Raw genomic sequence first — 22,168 nt, forward strand, 5'->3', positions numbered from 1 at the left:
TATCGACCGATATAAAACACTTATATCATGACAGAGTTTTCAGCCATATCACCCAGCCCTATCTTTATAGGAGTAGTCCATAATACGACCATCCCCATCAACAACAATATCGTCATCCATCTCAAACTTCCACTTCTCATATGTCAATTCAGTAGACATTGCCAAGTCCTACTACATAAATTATGTTTATTATTAGTAGTAGTAGCTTTAGTAGGAATAATAATAATTGCAATAATAATTTGTAATTATTTGTTTTATGATTCATGGTTGTTACAAATTGTGGATCTGGACAACCAAAGGACAACAAACAACTCTGTCCATTGATGAGAAATATTTTTCTTTTGACAATCTGTTATTTCCCCCATTACTTTTTATCATGGATACAATTAGTCAGCAAGAAACACTTTTGACATCATTTATGGTCAATTATATGCAGTCACATATAAATGAGGCTCTCTGAAACATTTAGCCAAATAAATGATTCCCAGTGCAGAAAAGACACCATCATCATATTCTGGGTTAGTGAATACTGGATTCACAATCAGACTAAATACAGATGCAAATTAGCTGTGATCAGCTGCTGCCATCATCAGAAACGGGAGTGATTTCATGTGTGCGCATCAGAGGAAAGGACGTGTCAAGAAAAAGATGAGTGAGGGAAACATGTATGTAATTAAGAGGTACCCTGTAGGTTCTGGTCTACGTCCTCTGTTCCTTGTCACACTGTTAACTTAGTACCACGTGCTTTATGTGTTGACTCTTGAGTGTCTGAACTTACATGCTGTTCATCTGTTATCATGTTACCTGTATCTGGAGCCTCTTTTTGTCTGACTTCCATGTTTGACCTTTGGTCTGTTTACTGGACTTTGGATTCTTGCTTGCTCCTTTTTGGATTTGTTTGTTTGGACTACCCTCTCTTGTTTTGACCCTGACTCTCTCACCATCCCATAAGCCTGTGACCTGCATGCACAAATGTGACAAGACCATAGAATCGACATGAAAGAGCCCTGAAATTAGAAATACAATGTGATCTACTTTACTGTCTCACAAGCCTGAGGTCAAGCTAAGCCTGAAAGTTAACAGGACTGGGACCAGGCTAGTCTGGAGGGTTATGTTTCCATGGTTACTCAGGTCAGACTCACTGAATTTCCTGAAAATAAGCCTGGCTAAACACCAGTTTCATGCAGTTGCTGCGCGCGCACACACACACACACACATACACACACACACACACACACACACACACACACACAGACACACACTCTTTGTTGTGTGTGGACCCAGAAATCACGCTCTTTAACAAGAAAGCCGTGTGTTAATGGAAGACGTGCCAGAAACCAGAGAGCACAAGAGAAGGAGAATTACAATTAATAATGAGGTCAGCTGAGGGGACACGCGTGTGAAATGAGTGGTTTCTAATCACACACACACACACACACACACACACACACACACACACACACACACACACACACACACACACACACACACGTGCATGGAACTATTGGAATGAAAGTTCATTCCTCAGAGGATCAGACAGAAGTTAATCAAGTCTGACAAACAGAAAACAACATCTAAATGCTTCCTAATGTACAAGCTCCGCTTTGGTCTTAATGATTGTGAATATATGAAAACTTTTTGATTCTTTCAAGTGTGAGTGTGACTGTTTTTACACAAGTTCAACAGTGAGTTAAACCTACAATGAAACCTGCTGAACCCTCTCTTTAGGAGGAAGGAGTACTTCACACCTGCACTGACAAATTCTTGAAGTCAAAGGGACCATCTTTAAACAGCTGCGCAGTCTAAAAGTTTTAATACTGACCTCATTTTCTTGTACTCCCCCCAAACATAGTGCTTTGTTTAAGACTGTGTATGAAACTGCCCTCTTAAGTCCACTGTTGGAGCACTATTATTGACTAGCACTGATCGACTAATGAAGTTGGAGCTCAGTGTGTTTCTTGACAAGCAACAGCTGGATACAGTGATTGGGACTGATCATTAAAATATGTTGAACAGGCTGTTTGGCCTGCAACTTCAAAAACAACTAACTAATGAAGTGTTTATCATGAAAAGATCTGCAAAGTTGTATAATGTTCATACTGAATGTATCTGTAAAATAGCATTTTCTAAACTTATTTTACACAAAATTTTCTTTTGACACAGCTAAAGCATGATTTCCATTTTTATGGTGAAGGTAACTCAGATCACTCAGTTAAGGTTAGAGAAACCTTGTTGACTTGGTTCAAAATTGAACCTGAAAACAAAGCTTGCACAGTAACAACTGGCTGCCACGAATCACCAAATCAACTCTTCAAATGAATCTTTTAAATAAACATTTTAAATGAAGACACCTCACTGGATGGATCATCCGCGCTGGCAGAACTAGACACAAACTTTTGCACTGATATGATCTCAAACAAATGCAGATTGGCCTGCTGCCTGTGTGTCGGCCCCGAAGCCTGACAGCAGCTTTGAAGCCCAGTGAGAGGTCAGGTTCATGCAGGCCAGAGGGCAGTCAGAATTTGATTGGCGTGTTGCTAATGTAGTTAATGAAATCAGTGTCAGCACAGCGCTGTGGGTATGGATCAATTCAGCTTTGATCAGTAAACCATCACACTCAACCTCAGATGGTTTAGTTAAAAACAAAACAATGCAGGAAAACATGAAGTCAGCTGACCTAAATAATCTGCTTCATATCTGACCTGTTTCAGTCATACACACCATAAACACAAACAAACTGAAAACAACGGTGGGAATGGGGAGGGTCAATACTTGTTATCTGAAGGAAGCCTTTAATTGAAGGAGTGGACAAATATAAAAGCATTGGACATTCATTTATGGAGAGGCCTCACAGAGCATGAGTGGAGAAATGAGACTTATCAGTCAAACTCTAATTGTTCCATCACAATTAAGGCAGAAAGAGTTGCAACAACAGAAAGCATTCAGTGGAGGAAAGCTTCTCCACAAATGACTGCAGAGACAAAGAGACAAATGTGCGTGACAGAGAGAGGGGGAATGATAAAGTCAGAGCGGGGTCAAGTGAACGCCTCAGAGTGGCCCTTCATCCTGCACTCATAATGTATTCATGTCAAGCAAACTGGAGTTTCCCACACGGTAATGGCTCCATTTACTGCAGAGAAATAGCAACCCACAGTTTGGTAATGAACCCATATTTGTCCAAATGCCTAAAATCTGACATCACCATTAATTACATTTGGGGTCAAATCAACCTGTTATGAGGCCCCAGGGCAAAAACGTGCCATGGGCTCCTATTGAGAAAAACCCCACTCGTGATCCATCTATCCCAGAGTCACAGGAAATAACTAATATTTCTATGCTGGAATACCTTTCAAAGAAGTGAAATGCATTTATGAGTATGAACTCTGTGATCATTACATCAAACATTCTTTTTTACATTGTATTTTTCATTGTGCTTTAATGTGAATTACCAAAACATGATACATTGCTAATCCTTTCTGACATTTACTCAGTTGAAAACAGCACAAAAACAATATATTTAAAGTTATACACAATCAGTTATACACTTCATTGATTTTTGTGGATGAACCAATCCACTTGTTTAAGTTCCATTCCAATTGTGATATCTGAATTTGGATATCCGCTAATGTCGACACCAGAGGTCTTTTTTCCTTATTAATAATAGAATTGTTGTTGCTGTTTTCAGAATTTCCACCATCTGAAAAGCTGTCTTGACATTTCAGTTTTGCTTGAGGAACCTCATCTTTGAACCGGGATATTTTTTTATTGTTTTGACAGTGACCCTGTTATTCAAGTCTGTGTTGAAGATGTCCCAGTTAGTGGATGCCAGGGAGCTCTTAATTGCGTAACTGCGGTCTCCAACCATTGTGGGGCGCTATATGATTGTGGCTTGTGATGTTTGAGTATTACTGTGCTGTGGGCCGGGGGAGTTCAGGAGGTTAGGGTGAACAAAATCACAAAATGTGTTGGGAAAGTTTCTGTAGCACAAATCTAACATGATTTCCCTTGTGGTGGGAATGCTCACATGCTGTTGAAATGATGGCGTTGACCAGTCTGTAACTGTTCCTGGTGCCCTGGAATACTTAGCCAATATAGCGTTAGCATCTTTGGCTTCCAGCTAACATGTTAGCGTCTTAAAGACAGACGTACATAACTTGTGCTGCATTATTAGGGACAGCTTAACATTTTCTATCATGCACTCAGCATGCTGGACTGGGTAGTTTAAGTTTTCTGTATTCTGTTCCACAATGCAAATGTTTTTGTTAGTGTTTGTGTCTGTTGGGAACAGGGTGGTTTATGCTGGTAACTGTCATTTTTGTGCTGGTTTATGATTTTAATCATTAGTGAGATGTCTGTTAAGTTTGTTTGACTTGTTTGTTTATGAATTTTAGTTGCTTGTGTTTCATCATTCAAGCTGTTTGGAACGTTCTAGAGGTAAAAAAAAAATAGGGATGTAACAATACCAAAAACTCACTATACGATAATATCTTGATATTGAGGCCATGTTATGACATTTATTGCAATATTAAAAAAGGAAGAAAAATTGATTCAAAAAAATTAAGAAATTAGTGTATACAGTATTTTTCATTCATATAAAATTTGTTATATTAACTTAAAGTGCTTTGCTTTCCATCTTTCATTAAACAAAATAAAAGTAGTCAGCATTGACCTAAGCATGTGCAAATCGTCTTTGGCAATGAATGACTGAACAATGTAAAATTTAAAAAAACAAAAAAAATGCAGCAGTCAGTATCAGTCCTTTCATAAAATAATTAACAGAGCTGTTCCATCGGGTGACCACATCCAGGATCAGCTTATGTCCTGGCAGGTTTAACAGCTTTGTTCAGTGGTCAGCTCAGCTGTGGAAGCTGAACTGCTACAGCCTCACTCGACCGAAGAGACGGCTGGCACAGCCTCCGTCACGCCAGGTTTAAAGCGTACGCAAAACACTTCATGTGGGGACAGTACAGCCTGCCTCATCAGTACATCCATGGTTCCTGCATTGCCTGTAACAACAGCAACACCGTGATGATTGTTATTCTTCAAGTCCAGTGTGTCATTGGTTTTGTCTGTAGGAGCTTTGGCTTTAGCTTTGGGTTTTTCATTTGCTGATCATAACATGAGCTGTAATGTAGCTCTGAGTAGCTCATCAAGTTCTCTGGTTATGGAGATGCACTCAGCTTCTTTGAGGCTCGATGTCACTTTAGCTTTTGTCTCTTGGTACAGAGCTGCTGTCACTGTGCAACCAAAGAGTGGCCTTCATGGACTTTTATAATTTGGCTGCAACATGTTCACTAACCTCCAAAATCCATCGTTGTTGACCACAGAAAATGGCCTAAAGTCATTGGTTTTATATTCACTGATGCATCGTGTTAGTTCTTCAACTTTCTGGGTGACAATGTGCCAAATAGCTTCTCATGTTTGATGTGTTTCCCGTCCTGTAGTTGACCGTCATCCAGCAGTATTTGCAAGCTGGTTTACATTTGTCACTTTCTTTTTTACCATTGTCAGTTCTTGAAAACTGAAATGTCACATGTTAGCTCTAAAAGTCGATCTTCAAGCATCTTCAATCTCTTTTTTGTTATCGGCACGTTCAGCCGTAATTTTTTCGTTGGATGTATTTTTAGAAGTGCTTTGCTTGTGGGAGTCTGTCTTCTTGACTACTGTGACTGCGCCCCCTGCTGTTCAAACAATAACAATACAATTTTCAACAAGAAGTAATAAATAACCATGTAATGTCACAGTAGATAGAGTTACATTTATATGATGGCATCACGACATATTTCTATAACAACATTGCGAGAATCGATATATTGTTACATCCGTGGTAAACAAGTTTATGATTGTAAACAGACTCATGGAGGATGAGTGAGGATGGAGCAAGGTCCACCACTTTGTGGACACATGATTGTTTAAAGGGCATCACTACAGGACCATGTTGTAAAACTGTTGTCAGTAAACACGACGTCCCAACTTCTTTGGAATCGGGGTTGTACATCCACAAATCCAACTGGACTTAAAGGTGAGCACAGAGAAGCTTTCCCCCTTCAGCAGATGACTGTGAAAACAGCCTGAACTGTCAAACTCTACAGACATTCTGCATAGTAACAATAAGTAAAACACATTTTTCAGGAGGAAGCTTTAATGAGCATTTGGAACATTAGATCTTTCAACTTAAAGTTCTTGTTCAACTGTCTGGCACTGGTACTTGGTTGTGGTATAGATTCAGTATTGTTATAGTACAGATAAAGTATTTTCAGTTTTATTTCTACTTTCATTTTTTTCATTTTGTATCTACTACAATGAATAGAACAATGGGTTAATCCAATGCAAAAAATAGTCCCAAACAAATTTCCCCCAGTAACATGTGATTAAAACCACAATGTCCAGCTGTTTTAGGAATGAACTTTTAAATCAGCTTTTTTTGTGCCCCCCATTCAAAGATTTCTTCAGTTGTCTGAGGCTGAGAGCCACAGAAAGAGAGAGGGGCCACACATTGCTGGTGTTGGTCTTTCATGGGATTTGTTGACAGTCAAAAGAATACTGACCAACACAAACCTTCTCCTTTATGCATGACAGGGCTGACCAGGAGTTAAGAGCAAACTTCAATAACAGAATCTATACAGTTAGGAACCAGTTTGCTGGCGTGAATATTAACAAGTCGATGTGAAACATCAGGTCATTCCTATGGTTTTTCCCTTGTATGACTGTCTCTCTGGGCGAGCGGCCATGCTTTGGCTGGTCACGTGCACTCGTGCGGCTCAACTGACATAATGAACTCCCGGCTGGAGCTCAGCCAGCAATGAGGCCATGGAGCTCTCTATCACTCTCATTCAATCTCTCTGGACGCCTTCCTCTTTCTGTTTCACTGTTCTCTCCATCACCCTCTCATTTACACTATTTTCGCTTCTGTCTTCCTCTCCTTTCTGAACTCTTTTCATCTCTGTCTTTCTTTCTTTCCCTTCCAGCCGGAAAAAGCTTTGGCCCCTTTGCCTGTTTTCCTCACCAGTGACTCCCTCCCTCCCTCCTTCCCATGATGGCATGAATAGTTTTCTATGTCAAGTTGACCCTCATTCATATCCCCCCCCCCAATCTATCCTTCAATCCTCCGTCATCACCACTTGCCCCACTGCCCGAAATATCTGTCAGCTGTCAGCCAAATAAAAGACAGGGAAGGAAAAAAGTTGTTGTCAACATGCCTCCCCAGAAAGAATGAAAGCATTCTGCTCTATTTCCCTCTGATATGAAAAAAAAAAAGGCACAGTGGAAAATAAAAAGAAGGGGTGGGGATGAGGGAAGTGGGGGTGGGCGTCTGTGGTTAGATGGACTGAATGCTGCTGCCATGAGCTCTTGTAGTCACACTGGCATCACTTACATCTGACACCATTATTTGACTCATGTGATTCATAGAATCATTATATCACACGTGAACTGAACAATATTCTCATTAAAAATTGGTCATTTGTCGTCAAAAGTATTGAAATGTCCAGGCTACATGCGGAAAGTAAAGCTGGTTTATTTATCTATCTATTTATTAATCTATTTTTATAGACAATCTGTTGCTGTGATTGTGAATTACTGTATCTCACAGCTGCTGTTGTATTTGTTGCATGCTCATTTAAGATGCTGACTGACTCTCAAGTTAAAATCTGACTGGCTGTTTTAAAAGTCCTAAATATAGACTATATCTGTGACTTGAAATTGAATTTAAAAGTCAGGGAAATATTGGACATTGTTTATTCATGGGGAAGAAGCATGTGATATGTGTGTTGGCACCATCAGATCATTCTTGACTCAAGATCACATGCTGCATTATCAAAGTGATCAGTTTAACATTCCAAACTGTAAAAGTCAAATCTAAGACGACAGAGACAGTCCGCTGCTCGAATGAATGTGGGCCTGTCAAACCTCTGCTCTGTCCCTCCTGCTGTCTATTGTGTTTTAATAAACCCAGATTCACCTCAAATTTTACTTCATTTACATGTTTTTTGTCGCTAGTATTTATCAGTGGAGTAAGAAATAGAATAGAATAGAATTTGATCAAATCTAAATTTTGTACTGGCCTCGTAGCTTTACACATCATGTTTAGTCTTTTGGTGACTTTGATGACCATTTTCTAATAGTTACATCTGTAACAGATTATCCAGACTAATTAACCAGTGCAGCCCCTGTATGACATCAAAGGCAGTAAGAGAAGTCACAAGCACTGATGCAGCTTTTGGACGTCTCAGTGCATCCAGATAGAAAGGTGATGAGGGAGGGCCTTCGTGACTCCTCGTGGCAGAAAACAGAGCAGCATGATGGATTTTATGAGGTTGGACCAGGGTTTAAGGATAATGTGTGCTCAATGCAGCCAAACCACGGTGGAAAAGTAGGACACGTTAAAGAGTGACCACTGCATGGCAGATCTGAAGTAGTTACTGGACTCTTTCTTTTAATAATGCCATCTAGTTGAGACTCCAGAGGAATTCAAGAAATGCAAACATGCAGAGAGAGGCTCAAAGTTTTAAAGGGATCTAGAAACTGCCAAGAGCTCTGCTGAAAAGAGCCTAGAAATAAGAGGTGTAAAATATGGCCAAAATCTTCTACCATGCTGTATGTAATTCTATATCATGTTAATGGTGTAACTGTCTGTAAATTCAACTAAGAAGTGCTTTATAACCATCTGGTGAGGAGGAGGAGGAGGAGGAGGAGGAGGAGGTCTCATCCGTACTGTTTTTACACTGATATCCACACTACATGTATTTGGATGGATAATATCAACATAAGAGTGGAAAGAAATATACAGACAAGCAGAGAAGAGTGTGAAGCAGCTACACTCCAAACAAAATCATCAACACGCCCACTCACTGGCTGTGTCGCAGGGTAGCGCTTCATACACTGTCAGTGACAGTGTGGAAACACAGCTTAAGGGATAGCTTGCATGGTGGAAACGGTATTGCCAAATCTACTATGTGTGTCTGTGACACGGAGCACTATCCTCATTCAGGGCAGCAGTTGATTCAGGGATTATCCTTTTTATGAACAATGGCTGGGATTGGGATTATGGACTGAGGTGGATGAGGATTGGCCCGACTGGAGCGTTTAAAGGGGCATTTATGGGATCTTCTTAACAGGACAGATTGCATTGTATGGCATGTGCTGGTGACGGAACATAATCCTGTAAAACACTACAATCCTCACAACGCTGGCAGCCTCTCCACTCTGTGCATGTTGCACTGCATGCAAGGCCAGAGTGGAATCAGAGAGGCAGACTGTGGCAATTAAAAACTGAAAACAAGTCTGATGATATTGGCCTCTTAGTAGAAATATGGCGGCCATTCTGAAACCCATAGCCATTTATTTCAACTTCAAAGTAACTACACGGAGAAGTCAGAGTTGTGAAGTGGGGAGAGCTATTTCAAGCACCGCTGCTTCCAGAAGTAAAATTCTCATTCATTTTTTTTGTGACGAAAATTTTAGGTTAAGAGCACTGCGCTTCCATGCTTGGAAGGGCATGAAACTGTCCTTGGTAGATCATCAGTTCAAGGTTAATGTTCTGCTACATGTGCAAACTGTGGAGAAAACTGCTTTTACAGTCAACACTTTAAATTCAGTTTCTGATTCTGGGTCAGTGGACGAATTCAGCGACTTTAAAGCTGTGTTTTGTTCAATTGTAACAACGGGCTTTTGGAATTTTGCTATAGCTCTGATGGCGCATTTTACTGGCTTCTTCTCCACATCAATAGCAAAGCCTTCCACTATGCCAAACTAAAAAAACTCAGACACAAAGTTGAATTACTTAAAACTGAAGGTCATAACATAAACCGAAAGCATGTTCACATAATCTGAGATACTGCAATATATCAATATCGACATGTATGACAACATATAATTTGACAATTCTGTCAGAGGAGGAATATATTTTATGACAAAAGAACATATTGAAATATAGACCAATCATCTTAGTTATATATGAAGGAACATGCTAAATATCGTTTAAAGAAATGGGAATTCATAGTGAGAACATACTGCAGCTCCTCTCACCTCACAACTCTGTTTAATAGTTATGAGTCCAACTAAGCCTCTGAAAACTCTTCCTTCAACCCTTTCAACACATAAATCGAGCTGGCCTCCACTTTCAACATTTTACTTTCAATATCACCAGCTCTAATATGATCTGCTGCTATGAAATAAACCATTGAAGAGGTATCTGGCACCATATCAATGCAAGAGCCTTATAGGACATTTGTCAGTGGCTGCCTGTGTAGAGGTCATAAACAACAGATGACTGATCCAGAATGTGTCAATACCATCTAATCTAGTGGTTTGCCCTCAACTGTTTGAACACAGACTCTCATGTGTTTGGTTCTGGGTGTCACTATGGTGAGGGACGCAGGCAAAATCCAATATGGCATGTGGAGGGAGAGAGACAAGGACAGAAAGAGGGAGAGAGGAAGGGAGAGAGACCTTCTTGATGAGTCTGGCACACGTGCACACACACACACACACACACACACACACACACACACACACACACACACACACACACACACACACACGCACACACACGCACACACACACACACACACACACACACACACACACACACACACACACACACACACACACACACACACACACACACACACAGATACACACACACACTCACTATGGGAACCAGGTCAAGCATGACCCGGGCATTACCAGAGAGATGAGATCATCGACAACTGGTGCAGCTACTGTAGTCAAAACCATACAGTATCACGTGTATGTGTGTGTGTGTGTGTGCGTGTGACTGAGAGAGAGAGAGAGTCTCACATACTGGGTCACACTGAGCTGTGCTCCAGTTGGTCATTATTCAGTGTTACTGATGGATTTAACACATCAAACTGCTGTCAGTCTGTATGACATCCCCTTCACCTCTCAGCCATAAGCCTGGGACCCAGGAAACCCAATCCACCCATATTCTAAAACACAATCTGTGTGTGTGTGTGTGTGTGTGTGTGTGTGTGTGTGTGTGTGTGTGTGTGTGTGTGTGTGTGTGTGTATGTATACAAAGGGACACAGGCGAGGCACATTGTTGGAATAGCTAGTGTTTGCTGGAGCATTAAAGTTTGGCCTGAAGCTCTGCAGGACTAAAAACAGCTATATGGCTTCTTCCTCTCTCACACTTCTCCTTTGAGAACATCACACTGTTTATGTCCTGTGGCTTTTCTATGTTTAGTCACAGGCGAACCAAACCTCAGTGTTCTCACTGGTTACACCCGGACACAAACATTTATGGCCTACTGGACCCTGTCAAAATATAAAACTCAACAACAATACGTAAGGCTACAGGCCAGTAATTACAGCCAATCACAACCAATATTCACACACAAAGACATGAGGAACTAGTGAAAACCAGGGACAGAGCTAAAACCTTGTGGAAGGACAGGGAAGTAACAAAATGCTGGCAGCTGCATCCCTTTTAGGTTCGCCGGTATATCTTGTTGAGATAGAATAGAACTATTGCCAATATTATCAGTAATAGCTGTGGTTTTCCTGCTCTAATAGTGTGTGTGCTGTCAAAAAGGTCTGCAGTGGAAGAAAGAAGGACGAGCTACAATGACTAGAGGAAGTGGGAATGTGACACGTGGGTTTATATGTGCTACCTTTGATCACCTTGCTCCGTTGTTTTAGCAGATCAATAGTCCAACACAGCATCCAGATCAGCTGCTACTATCAATAGTCATGGTGGCTGGTCAGAATGTGTTGGTATTTCTATTTCATTAAAAACATCAACAATAGAAGTTGTGTGCTTGATCAAATAGTGTGTTAATGCAGCATTTCTTTATCCAAACAGAGGCACTGTGGACTCATTTGGTTAGCTTCACTGTTACACATACTCTGGCTTTTCATGAGAAACAAAATCATCTGGTTTAGTGATTGTTTGTGACAAATGTAAATAATGTAAATAACTTAATAACCTGCATGATCTTACTGATGAAATTTCATTGTCACCACAGAAACAGCTCATAAATTAGTTAGCATCGAACGTGACTTTGCACCAAAGATATTCTTTTTTAATCTGATATCTGTGGTGGATGTGATGATGTCTGGGGATGTGAATTCCTAATTATATAAAAGTGTGTTATCAACTTTGACAAATTAAAATTTAATATAGCGAGCAGTAGCAACAGGAAGTTAAGGGAGACACAAAGGAGAAAATGGATGGGCCACACGAGGTCACTGACTTCAGATCTGTTTCCCCTTTCTCCTTTAGTTTGCTGTCAGATGACAATCTTTCTCTAATGCACACTAAAAAAAATTGCTTCCCCTAGCACTGGGGCCTGTATCATGAAAGTCTCTTTGCAAAATTACAGGAAAAAATATTTTCATACTGAATAATCACTTTTTGTGCTTTAAATAAGTTCATTCCCACAGGTCTCATTGCTTGCCTTATTAAGTAGTCCGCTCAAGGTTCTGTTGATGTTGCTTGTAATTAGAAACTCTTTTACGTGAAGAACACACTCATGGCTGGACAGGAAAACCCAGTCTAGTAGTGAAGCTCATCACTTAAACAGACCTGAGACTGGCAAAGGACAACAATGCTGAATGTTTCCACTTGGTGGCAGATCAGTAAATGTTCCTTTCATTTGAATTGTCATTTGGCAGTGTTTTATTCATTTCTTATCACATTATGTTCATTGCATAAACCAATGTTGCAACATGTCGCACTGTACAGCCCTGAAATGACAACCACTTTTGTCAGTAATCAGAAGAACAAAAGTTTTAAGTTTAAGTATTTGGCAGATGTTCATATTTCTGGGTCTGTGAGTGTTTTGGTGTCCTGTGCAGGCTTGATACTCACAACTCGAGGACTAGCACCATCTCAGAAGTCATCTCGTAAACTTGGTGGAGGTTGACGACCCTGGTGCTGGCTGTGGCCAACTCGAGCACTGCTATCTCATGGATGATGTCCATCCTGCAGTCCTGGCCTTTCCGTCTCTTCCTCATGAACTTGGCGGCGTACTCATGGCCTGTGCATTTCTCCACACACTTTCTTACCACGGCAAACTTCCCCCTGAAAGAAAAGCAGAACATCAACATTGGATACACGTTTAGGTAAGAACGTAACTGCAGGACTCCTTTGACTCCCTCTGTGCTAACAGGGACCACAGCAAACATCATGGCTCAATGTTTTTTCTAGACTTCATCGAATAAAGACTACGTCACTACTTCTAATAGAAACACAACAGATCTGTCTTGAAATGGAAACGGTAATGTCATTGGCAGGCACGTGATGTTCTGCTAACAATCCCACAATGCAACGCTCTGCATTTTACAGAAAATATAAGAGTCATAACGCCCAATTTTCTGAATTCACTATTAAGTAAACTACTGAGTGTCTATTATATAGGAAGCAGTGAATGAAGAGTCTAGCACACAGGTCTCAAACTCATTCCACAAAACGGCCGAGTGGCTGAAGGTTTTCTTTCCAACCAAGCAGCAGCACACCAGACTTGACTCATTTCATTAGCTGATCTCAGTCTTCAGACAGCTGATTGGTCAGACTGCATGCTCTTGATTGGTTGGAGGAAACAACCACACAGCCCTTTGTGGAATGAGTTTGAGACGCCTGGTCTAGCAGATAGCAGCTCTGTGAGACTGTCCAGTTTCTCATAATCTTACGTACAATTGGACTAGTTTACAGTGTTAGCATGCTAATATTTTCTAATTACCAATAAACACAAAGTACAGCTGAAGCTGATGGGATCAGTTTAAGTCAAGAAAGTTACTGACAAACACTTCTAACCCCTAAAAATGGAAAGTAGAGGCAGGCTTTGTTAATCTGTTACAACGTAAGGCGGGATAGAGCCTAAATAAGCTTAGGTGTATGTCACTGACTCCCAGGACTCCCAGTTTGGCAGCTAACAAGGCAGAGGTTGGCTTCAAGTTCACTTCGAAAGCCAGCTTCACAGATGGGTTCAGTATGTGGTGTTCATGCCGTGGACCTGGCTGTGGATGTCGTTGGCAGGGTTGCCCTATCTTTCTTCTATCACAACCGTCTGGCCTGACCCACTTCTATTTTAGGCTGGAAGGTGTTCCCGTGTAAGGATCACAGTGCTGTGTGAGCACACATGTGCACGCTGCCTGGGGGAAATCCTCTGAAATGCAGCTGGTGATGGAGATGACAAGCGCACATCATGTCTTCCCTCTGGCTACTGTTGTAAATCCATGCTCCAATAATCATCAGCAGCACCCTGGCTGAACCTGACTGATCCACAGCCAAGGCTCACTCACAACAACATGCCAAAACTTCTCTGTCTGCTTCTTTACATGGCCAAAATTCCCTCTGTGACTTGACATAAAGATAGATGGGATATAAAGATTAGAACAAGCATTTTTAAAAGTTAAGCTACTGACTTAACCTACTTTAACAGATGCAGAAAGAGCAGGTGTACATATTTTTTCTTGGTCGCTGAGCCACCAGAGAGGAAGTGTTAAGTTTCAATAAATGTAAAGCTTGTTGAGCATCCAGGGAGTTAAATGTAGTGCAGCACAGCAGGCAGCCAGTTATTAGTCTGTTGGACAAAGCCATTGTTCCATTTTGATTTGATTGGTTGGTGTCTGCTCCCGCTGGCTGCTGCATACTGGCTCAACAGAGGAAAATGAATCATGCTATTCCAAAGGATGCACAATATAACACTGGTTCAACGCTTAGCTAAGCTATTGCACACAGACATATTTGAGCATCGAGTATAGTTCAATATCCCTTCTCTCCTGAACATTAGAGTTCTTGTGATGATGAGAACAAGAAACATCATCAGGACAGAATAAGGTAATTTATAACTGAAAAACACACTTCCTCTGTCCTTAACATATCGACTTCAGTCTGACCTTGGTACAGTACAGTTACACAGTACAGTGAGACAATATCCAGGTTTTGATTTCAGTGCCAAGGTGGTCAAAAATAGGAACTGGTGACATCATTAAAATAAACTGAACTACACAAAGTGATCTTAAGATTTGCAGCCTGTGGTTCTCAGTCCTGCTCTGGAACCTCAAGCACTGCATCCTGATATGTGCCTGATCTACCTACATCTGATTTCCACCAGCTCTGAAGCTGAACATAACTGATTATGTCAGTCAGAGTATTATAGCCAAGTGAATGTACTGTTAAAGAAATTTTGTTTTAACTTAACCTACTTAAGTCAGCTAAAACATATTAAGTGAACGTTACTTTGTTTGTGTCTGGTAATATATGATGCTACTGATAAATTACAGAACACCTTTAGACTACAGTTACATTAAGTGTCAATCTAACAACACTAGTGCAACAGCATCACCCCACGTGCCCTGATTTCCTCTGGAACCTCCTCTTACAGTCACACGTCATCTCTCTGCCCGCACTCTGCTAACATGGCCAGGCTAAGGCCTATGAGTGATACGGCCTTTGGTGTTTCCCCTGTAATGTGTTGAATCGCTCAGTTGTTTTTCTGTCCTGAGATGGGAACTCAACTACTACCACTGCTACTACTATTTATATCAATAAACAAAGTTGAAGTTTTACAACTACAAGTACTACTGGTAGTCTAAATACTCCTATTGTGACAAATTATATGACTGCTAACTCTAGTACTGCTACATGTACTACTGCTGAAATGAGTACTGTTACAACTACTTTGAAAAATGTTACATAATGCTCAGTGTATTTAGAATTATTGAACTTCTGGGCGATAATTGAAATGCTTTTGCGCCGAGTAATCAAAATCTAACATTTATACTTTTTTTAATGAATAAAATGTTGCTTCTTTCAGAAAATTCCTTTTAAATTTTCTGTCTGAAGTAAGAACACAGAAGTTCTTCAGAAAATGAAACCCTTTGTATTTTTGAGTAATGTTTGTGCTGCTTATATTGTGATATTTTTATGCTATGCTGTTAACTTGATGAATGACATAAAATGAGTATGCCTTATTCTCTTATTTTTACTCTTTGACATGTTTAATTCCTGTTATATTTCCTGCTGTTATATATTAAAAATACTCTTAACCATTGAGTGACATGTTTATGTCCTCAAACAGTCTGCAGCACACAGGGGTTGAGTTTTTTTTTTTTTTTCTATACACGTGAGCTAATATCACAATGTCTAATCTCTATGCATTCATAGACTTGGCAGTACTGTTAAATCACAATATCAAGTGCTGATAAAGCTTTTTTAGGGATCTTGGTGTGTTGTCCCCTGTGCCACCTCCTTGCAGGAGACAGAATTGCTCAGTGCTGGGGCCACAAGAGCACCTGTTGCAAATAGAAAAGAAATTTAAGAGACATGCCATGAAATATGACTACGGTGAAGGGCAAAAATGATCCACGTCCTCGGCAATGGCTTTCAGCATAGGCTGCCTGTGTCGTTGTTCATAGTTAGATAACCTAGATAACTATACTACTATGTTTAGAATACTAATCAGTATGTTGGAGTGTGTGTGTGTCTGAATTTCCAGGGTAGAGGCACTTCAGCCTCAGATTTAGCTACTCTTTAAGATATAAACTTAAATCTAGAGTTGCTGCCTTGTTGTACAAATTTGCCAAACATTCAAACTGGATTTACCTGTTGTCTGTCCAGACTCATACATGTAGTGCAGACTTTGAAGGGATTTAATCAAAGGTATTAAGTGTATTTTCTGGTGAAATGGAAGTAATAACTATTGACATGTTTGATTCCAGTGAATAACTTCCAGTGACAAACATGCTGTCTTCAACTGGAAACGATTTGTGCAGAGAAATACAGACGACTGATGGAGAGCTTCATCACATGGAGCAGCGGTTCAGTCCAGAATTGAAGAAGCCTTTTGGGTGAGAGACAAAAAAACAAAATGTCTTCTGGAACCTCGAGCAAGTCCAGTTGCCTTTGTAAAGCACTTAGAGGTACTATGACCTGAGGTCAGTATCTCAGAATCTGCTCTCCACTGAGATCCTTTGCAGTATCTTGGAGGGGAGAAGTGTCTAAATCCCACTGCTTGTCCACAAGGACACAAGAACTGTCCTCAAGGGTCAGTGCTTGGACCCCTTCTCAATATACACCACCGCACTTGGTGTAGTCATCTGCTCACATGGCTTCTCAAACCATTCATATGCTGATGATACCCAGCTCCTCCTTTCGTTCCTGCCAGATGACCCCACTGTCTAGGCACGGATATCGGCATGCCTCGTCGATATCTTGGCTTTGATGAAGGAGCGACACCTTCAGCTTAACCTGTCAAAGACTGAGCTCCTTGTCATCCCGACCAGTCCCTCTATGCAACAACAGGTCAGTATCCAGCTTGACTCAGCTCTGATCACTCCCGCACAATCTGCTGGAAACTTGGGTGTCATGATCGATGACCAGGTAACTTTCAAAGAGCATGTGACCTCTGTTGCTCGGTCATGCCGATTTGTCCCGTACAACATCAGGAAGATCAGACCCTACCTGTCTGAGCATGCAAACCAACTCCTAGTACAAGCGCTGGTACTATCACACCTCCACGACTGAAATTCCTTATTAGCAGGGCTCCCAGCATAATCGTTAAAACCCTTGCAGATGATCCAGAATGCGGCGATTGATCTTTAGAAAATGACTAAAGACCAAGCTCTTTACTGAAAACCTTCTTTCCTTAACAAAAAAAAACAAACAAAAAAAACCCCACCTCTGTTGACTCTATGCACTCAATGCATTATTTTGTAGCGCTGTCTCATCGCACCTATGTCCAGTTGGACCAGAAAGTTGGGTTAGGGCACTTACTGTCTTCCACCATGCCTTCAGTGCATGCTGCTTATCTCGAGGAAAGGGGCCTTGCTGTGTGGAGTTTGCATGTTCTCCCTGTGTTCACCTGGGGTATCCTCCATAAAAATACCACCCATCCATCCATTTTCTATAGCGCCCATCCCTTTCGGGGTCGCGGGGGGGCTGGAGCCTATCCCAGCTGTCAACGGTACACCCTGAACCGGTCACCAGTCGATCACAGGGCAACACATACAGACAGACAACCATTCACACTCACACTCACACCTAAGGGCAATTTTAGAGTCACCAATGAATGTAATGAGCATGTTTTTGGTCTGTGGGAGGAAGCCGGAGTGCCCGGAGAGAACCCACGCATGCACGGGAAGAACATGCAAACTTCACACAGAAAGGCCCGACCCAGGAATCGAACCTGCGACCTTCTTGCTGTGAGGCACGCGCACTACCTGCTGCGCCACTGTGCAGCCTAAGTTGATCTATAGTTTCTTAACCCAAACTTCACACAGAAAGGCCCCATCTGGGGATCGAACCGGCAACCTACTTGCTGTGAGGCACACGCACTACCTGCCGTGCCACCGTGCAGCCTCCATAAAAATACCCCCACTAAAAACATGCAAGAAGATCACCACCTGACCAATGGTGACGAAAAGAACTGGGTCCCTGGGCGCTGCTGGCAGCCACTGCTCCTGGTCTGCCGCGGAGGAAGGACATTCCAGGATGGGTCAAATAATAATAATTTTTGAAATAAATAATTTCACAAAGAAGCAAGGCGTGTGCATGTAGTGTGTGCATTGTTGTGTTGTTGTTGTGTATGTCACTTTAGATAAAAGCATCTGCCAAATGACAAATTGTAAGTGTAATTGAATGAGAATCTGACCATAGCTACTCTCCAACAATGCAACTCAAACAACTAAACCAACTGAAATTAAACAGCACTTTTTTGTCTGCAAAGCACACATATATATAGTAATAGTAGAGTAATAGTTTATTCAGTCATGACAACACCAAATATTGTACACAGTATTGACATATCACACAAAATCACAAAATCAAGAATCATGTGTTGAATCTGTTCTATACATCACCAATCAAATGAAAGATTTAAAATAAACCAACAAAAACTTGAAGGTTCTCAGGACACAAAGAAGAGTACTATGATCAGTAGCAGTCAAAACATGAATTATAGTTAGACCTCCCTGGCATGCACGAGATGAAAGCAAAGAATAAGACTGTGACCTGCATCAGGCCCGGAGCATGACAAGCAGCTCCGGGCCTGAAGCGGAGGACCGGGCTACTTCATCCTCAGCTGCTCTCATGTGAGAGTCATGTGGCTGACGCTGCCGGGAGCTACAGATATGAAAATGAATACATGTTTTCTGACCATGAGAAAAGACTTCACAGCAGAGACTTGCTGTTCATCAATTTACTGGTGCAACTGAGGTATCCATCTTCTCAATTCATTTGGAAACTTCATTACAAATAGAAAGATTTCATCTACAACAATCACTAATTCAGGATTGATGCTCCAATTTGTTCAACAGCATCATAATTACTGAAAGGACAACCAGTTTCCAGTTTGGCACTGTGGCAACTTATTCCACAGACCTATTTTCATTTTAGAGCTGAGGTGATTGGTCAATCAATGGATCAGTGGTTCAACAGAAAACCCACTTTAATAATATGCTAAAATTCTAAAAGTTTTTTTGTTTTTTTTTAAGAAAAATGCCAAAAATTCTCTGGTTGTCACTTCAAAATGTAAATATTGTTTTGTATATGTTATTAAACTGAATATAAACTGTTCATTGGACAAATGTAATTGATGATGTCCACTCTGGGACATTGTGATTTTAATTAGATTTTTTTAATGGACCAAACGGTTGATCAATTAATTATGAGAATAATCACAGATAAATCACAAATGAAATAAACTCTTAGTCAGTTAGCATTATCCCTAATTAATATGATTCTCTCATCATCTCACCATCACCAAGCAGAATTTAGATGTGGATGAAACAAATGAAAGCTCTACTCTGTTAACTCAGTTCACAGATCACTGCCTTCAGAATGTGGCTGATTCTACAGGTAGAGAGTGATCATGAACTGAAGCTTTCACAAAGGAAACCAACATGATTGTGAGGCTTTAAACAAAGAAACGTGAGATTGGGTAAAATAATGGAGCAGCGCTCAACACTGCTTCATCGCTGTAGGATTGTGGGCGGTATTTCCGTCTCACATGCGGGAAGCCGGGGTTCGCCTCCCTGTAGCCCATAAAGTCCCCAAGGACTGGCAACTAAAATAAAAACTTGTTTGGTGGCACTGTGGTAACACTGTCGCCTCACAGCTAGAAGGTCCCGGTTCAATTCCCGTTGTGGGCCGGGGGCATATCCTCCACAATGCCTTCGGTGCCTGCTGCTTGAGGAAAAAGGGGCCTTTCTGTGTGGAGTTTGCATGTTCTCCCCATGTTTACTTGGGGTATCCTCCAAAAAAAAAAACCCACTAAAAACATGCAAGATCACCACCTGACAAATGGTGACGAAAGAAACTGGGTCCCCGGGTGCCGCTGTCGGCTGGCAGCCCACCGCTCCTGGTCTGCCACAGAGGAAGGACATTCCAGGATGGGTCAAATGCGGAGAAATAATTTCACAAAGCATGGTGTGTGCATGTAAAGTGTGGTATGTGATGTAGTGATAATAAAAAGTAAGTTTCTTCTTTCTTCTTCTTCATCCCATCATGTGACGACGACACTCCTAACAGCAACGACACAGGCAAGCCCCAGCCATTCCCTTCAATCTCATTAGCTCTGTAATTACCTCTGAGGTCACCTTTTACACACATGGACACTGTCAAAAACCAGCACATGTACTGCTCAGTGTGTGTACGTGTGCATGATACAACATGTACAACATGAACAGCCAAGTGTGTCCACAGAATTATGTCGAGTAAATATTGCTGCATTAGTTATTATGATATCGTTCAATGGTCAGTTCCTGTGGAAAGTTTAGTGGCTTATTTACACAGCCTCTAGTTCACACTTAGTGTGTGATACTGTGTAAACTGAGGCTGATAACAAGAAGGCTGAGGGTGGAAATGCTAATAATTATTCAGAACCATTATCTTGAGAAAACATCACATATCTTGACATTGAGATATCAAACAGGTACCTTCATTTTTTTCATGAAACTGGAAAAGCTGGACAATCCATAATGGCAAAGTGTATGTTGACGGCCCACTGCAGCTACACATCTCCTTTCATTCCTCACTTTGAAGGAGGCTATTTATGTTTCAATGACTCCTTCCTCAGGTCCAGCTCTCAAAGAGGCCTTTCTGTCCACTCAGCTGAGACCTGTGGCACTTCCTTTTCGTTTAGTCAATCATACATTTATTCAAACAAACTCTCATCATGCGCAGATGTTGTAGCAGAGGTGCCTGCTGAAGGACTTCTTATGGACACAATGAATGCTAACTGTGGAGTACTTTAGTAATAGGGTTATATTCCATCTATATTTTTTATTACATATACAAGAAAGATCCTTATCTGGGAGATGGTACCACTGTGAGTTGCTGCTTCTCTAAAGTCCAGGACTGGGACACACCAGTTATTCATTAATACAGTACAAGTTTTTGTGTAGTTCTTCTGAACTTCATAGGTACTTCTAGCTAATTTCAAACAAGACTTAGAAAATATGGTTGCATCAAATTTGAGGAATGTCTTAGCATGTAAAGACCAAAGGAAAGGGTAAACGCATGAAATGTTATATCATACAAGCATGCATGGGGAAATACATCTGTTCCAGAGGATATAGTGTGCAGTTTATAATGAGTGGATAATGTCAGATTATGCTCACCTAACAGACGCTATTTGGTCATTTGGTCTACCACTAACCTCATTAAATTTTGTCATTTCAGGTGTGTTGTTTTGGCAAAGGGGATTTAAAAATTCCAATATACATGATTATTAAACAGAATTTCATCTAGTGTGAGACGTGGTAAAGAGCATGTCTTTCTAGTTAATTTCCATACCACACTAAAATGCACATATGCACAAAAGTTACATAACACAGTGAAGGAAAGGGAAGACCCAGAAAGCATAATATGGCCTCTTTAAGTGGGTGCAACTGGCTGCACATTTTAACAACCATTTACACTCAGTGAGCAAATGAATTCAATTTGGCTGATAGTTTGGGAAATTTACAGATTAGAGTCCATGTTTTGGGGAATAAAAACTGGAAGTCCATACCACTGACAGCCCAGGGACTAGCATGTCAGTCTAATCAGGTGGAGAGAAGCTTCATGGTGATATCTGATGGAGGGATGAGGGAAGGGGGAGGATCAAATCCTTGACTTCTCCTGTCTGGAATATATCTTTTAAAATGAAAGAAAGAAGTGCAGGGGAGAGTGGAAAGGAGGGATAGAGTGAAAGAGAGAGAT

The 22,168-nt window shown here is 41.0% G+C and overlaps 1 protein-coding gene across 1 annotated transcript in view; it reads right to left on the reverse strand.

Moving 5' to 3' along the window:
* The window catches only part of stk17a (serine/threonine kinase 17a), a 40,216-nt gene that overhangs the window by 11,349 nt on the left and 6,699 nt on the right, over nt 1–22,168 (reverse strand). Inside the window, exon 2 of the mRNA XM_070985684.1 lies at nt 12,833–13,045. Within this exon, the coding sequence (XP_070841785.1) occupies nt 12,833–13,045 (213 nt within the window). The remainder of the gene's footprint in view (nt 1–12,832; nt 13,046–22,168) is intronic.

The sequence above is a fragment of the Chaetodon trifascialis genome, chromosome 18, assembly GCF_039877785.1.
Source record: "Chaetodon trifascialis isolate fChaTrf1 chromosome 18, fChaTrf1.hap1, whole genome shotgun sequence".
NCBI lineage: Eukaryota > Metazoa > Chordata > Actinopteri > Chaetodontiformes > Chaetodontidae > Chaetodon > Chaetodon trifascialis.